The 9,072-nt window shown below is 46.5% G+C and overlaps 1 protein-coding gene across 1 annotated transcript; it reads right to left on the minus strand.

Annotated features, from left to right (window-relative positions):
* Window positions 1-7,227: 7,227 nt before the first annotated feature.
* LOC111968367 (tribbles homolog 2-like) lies at window positions 7,228-8,303 on the minus strand. The gene is made up of 2 exons (XM_023993855.2): window positions 7,919-8,303; window positions 7,228-7,539 (listed from the first exon to the last, which is right to left on the minus strand). Exons 1-2 carry the CDS (start codon window positions 8,153-8,155, stop codon window positions 7,228-7,230), a joined length of 549 nt encoding a protein of 182 aa, XP_023849623.2. The 5' UTR covers window positions 8,156-8,303.
* Window positions 8,304-9,072: the final 769 nt, after the last annotated feature.

The raw sequence follows: 9,072 nt of genomic DNA on the forward strand, positions 1-9,072 counted from the left end.
GTCCCACAGTCGCTGGACTCTGGTGGCATCTCAAACACTTGGGGTCAACATTTGGATATATTTTTGACAATCTGTCATTTGAGTAATGGAGACGGTGCAAAACTTTAAACTGAATGAGCCCATGCCTTATGCAAAATGATGAGGTGTGGATAGGCTCAATACTTTGTTGCCATGTCATCAGGTAGCTCGCTACCAGTGTCTTGCTCCCATGCAGATTTTGTACTTGCCAAGGAAGGCGGATTAATGTTCTGTATTATGTCGTATAATCTGGGGATTGTGCCCTTCAGATACGGATTAAGATCTAAGCACCTCTCGAATGGACACTTAAAGGGCTCAAGTGGAAATAAGGGAATGTGTTTTGGCAAAACTGACAGTTTGCAGATATCTAAAATAAAAATAAAAAATAAAAATAAAAAGTGGGTATTGGGAATATTATGGTCAACCTTCAGAGTATCGAATGAGATGAATGTGTTATCAACAAATATGTCACAAAAAAACACCAGACCATTCCTATACCAGAACTGGAATGCCGTGTCAATCTGTGACACTGGGAAGAGATTATTAGATGTTAATGGAGAGAAGCAGCTTGCTTGTTTAAGGCTAAAGTGATTTTGGAATTGGGACCAGATTTTAAGGGAGTTCTTGACAATGGGATTCAAAACATGGGTACCAAGGTTCATGGGCAGTGGGGAGCACAGGAGTGAGCCAGGAGAAGTTGGCAGGCTTGACTGTAACTCCATGATGGCCCATCCTTATTTTCAAATGTAGAAACTCAATAAACACATTTAGATATATTTGCTGAACAGTAGTAGTGTAAAACAATTGGCCTGCGGCCTTAGGTCTCTCTAAATATACCTTTCTCATTCGTGGATTTGACTTATTCCAAATGAAGTTGGAAATGTAGCTGTCCAGTTATTTGAACATCGACTTTGGCAGAAAAATGGGAATCATTTGGAATAAGTACAAAAACCTAGGTAGTGTAGTCATCTTAACAGAATTAATGCAACCTGCTAATGAAATGGGACGAGGCGACCGCCTTGTGAAATCCTGGTTAGTGCGCTCCAGGAGTGTTTTGAAGTTATGTTTAAACAGAGCCTTAAATGAGCATGTGACCTTTATCCCCAAATAAGTAAAAACCTGATACTCCACCTTAAATTGAGCATAATTTAAGGTGATTAATGGGGAGGAGCACAGTTTTTGTTAGGTTTAACTTATAAACAGAGAATGTCCCAAAACCTTGTAGCATGTCCAAGAGATAGGGTATAGACTCCACGGAGTTAGAAATGTATATAAGAAGATCGTCTGCATATAAGGACACCTTGTGAGTTGTCGCCCCTTAGTATTCCCTTAACCCTCTCCTCCATGCACAGGGCGATAGCAAGAGGCTCAATAGCTATATCAAATAGGAAAGGGGATAAACAGCAACCCTGCCTGGCCCCCTGTGGAGAGGGAAGTAGCTGGAGGTAACATTGTTGGTGCAAACAGAAGCTACTGGGGACAAGTACAAAATCTTAATTCAGGAAAGGAATGACGGGCCAAACCCCAATCTCTAGTACTGTAAATTGATATTCCCACTCAAGCCGGTCGAAAGCCTTCTCAGCATCAAGAGAGATGACAATCTCTGGCTGTTGAGTTGAGTGGGCAGAATAAAGAACATTAAATAGCCAGCGCATATTATAGAAAGATTGCCTATCTGAGATAAATCCGGGTTGGTCAGAGTTAATTATATTAGGTATTACTGTCTATAATGGCGCGAGAGGACCTTAGTGAGAATTTTATAATCGCAGCACAAAAGACACAAAAGGCGGTATGTGTAACGTTCGTCGTATGGAGGAAGAGAGGAGGACCAAGGCGCAGCGTGAAAAGTATCCATTTTTAATAGAATACGTAACAAACAAACAAAATAACGAGAAACGAGAAACACACGAAGCGAAACAGTTCTGTCTGGTGCAGACACACAAAGACTGAAAATAACCACCCACAAACCCCAACAGAAAACAGGCTACCTAAATATGGTTCCCAATCAGAGACAATGACTAACACCTGCCTCTGATGAGAACCATATCAGGCCAAACACAGAAACGGGGAAAACTAGACACACAACATAGAATGCCCACTCAGCTCATGTCCTGACCAACACTAAAACAAAAGAAAACACAAAAGAACTATGGTCAGAACGTACAGTACCCCCCCCCCCCCCCCCCCCCCAAGGTGCGGACTCCGGCCGCAAAACCTGAACCTATAGGGAGGGTCTGAGTGGGCATCTGTCCGCGGTGGCGGCCTTGTGGCGCTGGACGTGGACCCCCTCCACCATAGAGCTTTGTCCTCTTCAGTGACGTCCTTTGAGCGGCGACCCTCGCCGCCGACCCTGGCCTGGGAACCCTAATAAATGGGCCCACTGGACTGAAAGACGCTTCTGGACTGAAGAAACTCCTCCGGACTGAGGGGCAGCTCCGGACTGAGGGGCAGCTCCGGACTGAGGGGCAGCTCAGGACTGAGGTGTAGCCAGGACTGAGAGGTAGCTCAGGACTGAGAGGTAGCTCAGGACTGAGAGGTAGCTCAGGACTGAGGGGTAGCTCATGACTGAAGGCAGCTCCGGACTGAAGGGCAGCTCATGACTGAAGGGCAGCTCATGACTGAAGGCAGCTCCTGACTGCGCGGCGGCTCTGGCAGCTCCTGACTGGCGGGCGGCTTTGGCAGCTCCTGACTGGCGGGCGGCTCAGATGGCGCTGGACAGACGCGGCGGCTCAGATGGCGCGGACAGACGGGCGGTCAGATGCGCTGGACAGCACGGCGGCTCAGGCGGCGCTGGGCAGACGGGCAGCTCAGATGGCGCTGGGCAGACGGGCAGCTCAGCGGCGCTGGGCAGACGGAAGACTCTGGCCTGCTGAGGCGCACAGTAGGCCTGGTGCGTGGTGCCGGAACTGGTGGGTTACCGGGCGTGGGAACACACACCGCTGGGCGAGTGCGGGGAGCAGGAACAGGGCGTACAGAGCTCTGGAGACGCACAGGAGGCTTGGTGCGTGGTGCCGAGAACTGGGTGGTACCGGGACTGGGGACGACGAGCCACTGGGCGAGTGCGGGAAGGAACAGGACCCACAGGGCTCTGGAGACGCACAGGAAGTCTGGTGTGTGGTGTTGGCACTGGTGGTACTGGGCTGGTGCGAGAGGCTACCACAGGCGGACTGGTGCGTGAAGAAGGCACCGGATAGACCGACCGTGGAGGCGCACTACAGTCTCGAGCACCGAGCCTGCCCAACCCTACCTGGCTGAAATACTTCCCGTGGCCATGCCAGTGCGGCGAGGTGGAATAAGCCGCACTGGGCTATGTACACGTATGGGGAGACACCAATACGTAGGGCTGGTCCATGTACCCCGGCCCAAGGAGACGCACTGGTGACCAGATGCATAGACCGGTTCATGGCACCTGGCTCGATGCCCACCCTAGCCGGCGATAAGAGGTGCTGGAATGTACCGCACCGGGCTATGCACACGCCACCAGGGACACCGTGCGCATCTCTGCATAACACGGTGCCTGCCCGGTCGCTCTCTCTCCATGGGTAAGCACGGGAGTTGGCTCAGGTCTCCTACCTGGCTTAACACCACTCCCCGTGTGCCCCCGCAAGAAATTTTTGGGGCTGCCTATCTGGCTTCCAGCCGGCTACGTGCAGGACCTCCTCATACCACCGCCTCTCCGCTTTCGCGCGCTCCACTCAGCTTTGGGCGGCGATACTCACCAGGCCGGTTTCCAGTGTCCCTTGCCGTCCAGTATTTCCTCCCAAGTCCAGGAAGTCTTGTGTTTTCGGCCGCTGCTGTTGCTGCCCGTTACCACGCTGCTTGGTCCTATTGTGGGTGGTTCTGTAACGTTCGTCGTATGGAGGAAGAGAGGAGGACCAAGGCGCAGCGTGAAAAGTATTACATTTTTAATAGAATACGTAACAAACAAACAAAATAACGAGAAACGAGAAACACACGAAGCGAAACAGTTCTGTCTGGTGCAGACACACAAAGACTGAAAATAACCACCCACAAACCCCAACAGAAAACAGGCTACCTAAATATGGTTCCCAATCAGAGACAATGACTAACACCTGCCTCTGATTGAGAAGCATACCAGGCCGAACACAGAAACGGGAAAACTAGACACACAACATAGAATGCCCACTCAGCTCACGTCCTGACCAACACTAAAACAAAGAAAACACAAAAGAACTATGATCAGAACGTGACAGTATGAGTCACAGTCTAGGGGATTCTTGTCCTTTTTAAGCAAAACTGAAATAGTTGCCTGCGTAAGTGTCTGGGGCAGTTTCTGACTAGAAAGGATTTCATTGTACATTGAGCTGAGGATAGGGGATAGTTTAGAGGAGAATGCTTTATAAAATTCAATAGGGAAGCCATCAGGCCCAGGAGCTTTGCCGTTCTGCATGGAATGGATTGCCAGAGTAGCTTCGAACATCACTTATTGAGGCATCTATGCTGGTTTTATCATCTGAATTGAGACAGGGGTTGCCCAGATTGTCTAGAAATGCATGCTTACGAGATATCAGCAAGAGCCTCAGACGAGTAAAGAGCAGAGTAGAATTGCTTAAATTGATTGTTTATTTCTTTGGGATTGATAGAAGTGTCAAGCCCTGATCTGTTTCACCTGTCCTTGTGATAGTCTCCACTCCCTCCAGGTGTCACTTATTTTCCCTGGTGTATTTATCCCTGTGTTTCCTGTCTATGAGAGAGTCGAGGTCCAAGGGCAGCTCCCGGGCTGCGAGCTTGTCCTTAATTCCCTTTGAAAATCCATGAAGGAACGTGTAGAACAGGGATTCCGGGTTCCAGGCACTCTCGGCGTTAAAGTGCACTGCGTAGTCTGCCACACTACGGGAGTCTTGATGCAGTTGAAGTAGCTTCCGAGCCGCTTCTCTCTCAGACAATGGAGAATCGAACAACTCCCGCCACGAAATCCTCCAGACTACGGCAAACAGTGGATTTGTCACGTTCGTCATACGAATGAGACCAAGGTGCAGCGTGGTATGCATACATTCTAATTTATTAAAAGAATGAACACTGAACAAACTAACAAAACAACAAAAACGAACCGTGAAGCTAATATGAATAGTGCAGACAGGCAACTAAACATAGAACAAGAACCCACGAACACAAAAGGGAAAATGGCTACCTAAATATGATCCCCAATCAGAGACAACGATAAACAGCTGCCTCTGATTGGGAACCATATCAGGCCACCATAGACATACAAATTACCTAGACCTACAAAACCCTAGACATACAAAACCCCTAGACAATACAAAAACTAGCATACCCACCCTTGTCACACCCTGACCTAACCAAAATATAAAGAAAACAGAGATATCTAAGGTCAGAGAGTGACAGAATTGTTCCTCCCACACCGCCGTAGCCCAGGCGAGTGCCCTCCCGGACATCAGCGTTATAAGATATGCCATCTTTGAACGGTCCGACGGAAACGAAGAGGGCTGTAGCTAGAAAATGAGGGAGCACTGGGAGAGAAACGCCCGGTTCGTAATCCTGGTAAGTCGGTAGACGTAGACGGCAGGCAGGCTCAGGACAGGCAAAACAGGTTGTAACCGGGGAGACTGACAGTGAGAATAAAGTGAGACACGTGCCCAGTGAAACACAGGTGCTGTCCCGCGTAGATGGAAACAGAAAAGTCAGAGCCTCTTGCTTAAAACACCAGGGTAAATCCTCAGTGAAAATGCGCCATAAGTAGTGTAGTCAAACCTTAAGAAAAATATTCAGCTTTATATTGATATAATTCTCATGTGGCTCATGGATTAGAAGGCATTTTTATAATGTCAGTTAAGTTGATTGCAACTAATGGATAGGAAAGATTAAAATGGTAAAGCACGGAAATTCAAGAGCTGTAGGCTACTGTTGACGTTCATATCAAGAGCCACTGACTAAGTGCCTTTATCCAGTATATTCCAAACTCTTTGATTGAACTATAGGGTGAAATCTAATCTACAATATATAAAATTATAATAATAGTGTTATTAAAATTGCATAAAAGAAAATGAAGAACACAATTCTATACAAATGTCCTCCTTTATTGGTGTTGCTTTATATATTGTGTGTGTGTGTGTGTGTATGTGTCAGGTAGGTACAGTCTGATCTGGTGTATGTGCCTGTGTGTATGCCTGTGCATGTGTGGACAGCCAGGGGTGTGTGAGAAGCTCGGAGGCAGAGAGGCGGAGGTTGGGGTTAGAATGCAGGGCTGAGCGTATCAGACAGCGAGCCTGCGAGGTTAGTACGGCCCCCTCTTGGGTTAGTCCAGCCCCAACAGGGTAACAGCCCAATAGCAAGGCGTGGAGCATCACTCCCAGAGACCAGACGTCTGTAGCCGGAGCACAGACCCACAAACTGCCAGAGACGTCCCCATGTCCTGGGCTGCAATAGGGGGAGGTGTTTCCTTCCTGCATTATGACTGCATCATCCAAGCTTTCCAGCATCAACAGGGTCCTGACACACACACACACACAAATGGGGCCCGACCAAAAATAATAAACTCAGTCGGGATCTCAACTAGAATACACAAGATGTAGAATACACAAGATGCAATTTCAAAGTTTTTCTCGTGTTACAGTATGTTACAGTATGTAACTCAATTAGCCATGTCAGCTAACAATTTTTACATTGGTAAATTAGTCTAGCCAGCTATCTAAATGTGTATTAATCATGGCCGAATACAGGCACGCAGGCCATGTGCCGAGGGTCCCTGACCTCCAGGGGGACCCCATTGATTTAGTAAGTCACTCAGATATCAATAACACGGCATAAGTCATGGCAAAATTAGTAGAATTGCTGCCCCATGGCAAAATGTGTAGAATTGCAGGAAATTCACTTTAAAGGCCCAGTGCAGTCAAAAATGTGATTTCCCTGTATTTATATATATTTCCACACTATGAGGTTGGAATAATATTGTGAAAATTATGACAATGCCCTTTTAGCGCCTGAAATTTCAGCCTGTTTTGGTGGGATGGAGTTTTGGCCTGCCTGGTGAAATCAACAGGCGGTAAATTAGTTAATAGACCAATAAGAAAGAGAGTTCCAAACCTCTTTGTCAATAACAGCTAGTTTTCAGTTTTCCCCTCCTACTCAGATCACTCCCAAATAGTCCTAGCAAAATTATTGTTTGAGAACTTGTTCTTTGCTAAGAAGCTATTTGTCACGTATGCTCCCTCTCCGGCCTCTAGATCATCAGGCTGCTCTGCACACACACCTCTCCTTGTTCTTGAAGACAAACTTGTTCAGCTTGAGGTCTCTGAGCACTAGTCCATTGTTATGGCAATGTGCCACAGCCGACACCAGCTGGCGGAACAGGTATCTGGCTGTGTCCTCTGGTAGCCGCCGGGCCTGGAGCATCACCCCTAGGTTCCCGTAGGAACGTGGGAAGAACAAGTAGGCATGGGCGTCCCCGACAACCACATCACGCATCTCAATTATGTTGGGGTGGGGGGGCAGGCAGTAGTACGAACACAGAACCTCCCGGTACCGAGAGACAGGAAGGACCTAGAACACAGGAAAACTGTTGAGAAGTCATAAAGATTCTACAATAGCCAATATTATAGGTGGAACAACTGGAATTCAGAAATACTTTTGAGGCCCTATGAAACCAATAAGACAACATCTGCATTGTGGTGTAACTGTGTTTGCACAGCCTACATACGAACACATGCCTACTGTACATGAGGGTCCTGTTTCTGTTGAGCATGTTGGCACTGCAGGAATAAAAGGAGATAATGTGGAAAGGCTGGAGTAAGGAGACAAAGAGAGAAGAGACTAGAAGATGGCGCCAACGATTGAAATGGAAAAGAGATAAGAGTAGGTGATTGAGCACCATCATGTTTTCAATTTTTTTTTAAATATATATTTGTTTTAATCCACAGACCTTGCACACCAACTCCTCTCCGCTGTGAGCATTCGCAGCTCTGAGTACGTTTTCCTGCAGCGGATCATACAACAGGTAGTTCCCCACGTTGCGGGACGGAAGAGGACGGCGGGACACACCTATGGGTTGGCTGCGTGATTCAAAAGGACCGCTCGAGAGACTGTCCGAAAGAGAGTTATAGCGATCTGGTGACTTACGGATGCTCTCAGGTGATCCTGACACTTCCTGAATGTCCATGTGATAAAATTATCTAAAAGTAACCTATATGAAATATATAAAGTTAAATATCTTCCGTGATTAATGGACAGGGTAGACAAAATAACAAACAACCAGAAACGAACTGCCAATAGAACGTTGCTGATAACAAATAACGCGTTTTTCTAAAAACAACATCGGAATGTCTGAAAAAATGACGAAGCTGCTGCTGTTTCATTGACAAGATGAGATGATACAGACTGAAGGAAATGTTTTGTTTGTAGTCCTACAGTCTGACAAACGTGCAAACAATTAGGAAAATCAGTGTTAGATATAATTGTTATTTAATTTCACGAAAATTCCCATCATTTTAAATGTATTACCTTTTTTTTTTTTTTTTTACATTGATTTTGATTATAGAAAGATACAATATTCCCCCCTCTCGCTTTCTTTCACACAAGCACACACAGACACACCGCAGCAAATGCAAGTTTGTTTAAGTTTTATTTTTAGTAAATTTTTGCACAAACGTGTGGTAATTCATGAACATAGAGATATGTGTGATAACCTGTAGTTTGACTGCACACAACACTGAACACACACATCATTACCATGGCAACATGCTGAGAGGAATACACACACCACAGCAACACACACTACATTACAGACACTTCCCATAATCTCTGGCCTTAACCCTTAACCTTTGACCCTTAACACATGTGTAGATCTGAGAGGATTGGATATGTGTGTGCTTATACCTATCCAATCTTTTCAGATCATAAGTGTCTAGCGGGTTTGGGGAAGTGTCTAGGGGTGGAAAACATATCTAAGGGGACCATAGAAATGGAATGAATAGAACAGGATGTCCCTTTGGTTGTTTCTCTCACTCACTCACACACACACACACACACACACACACACAAAACAAGAACAAAAACAACAAAACAACCACAACCAGC

The sequence above is a fragment of the Salvelinus sp. IW2-2015 genome, linkage group LG9 (genome assembly GCF_002910315.2).
Source record: "Salvelinus sp. IW2-2015 linkage group LG9, ASM291031v2, whole genome shotgun sequence".
NCBI lineage: Eukaryota > Metazoa > Chordata > Actinopteri > Salmoniformes > Salmonidae > Salvelinus > Salvelinus sp. IW2-2015.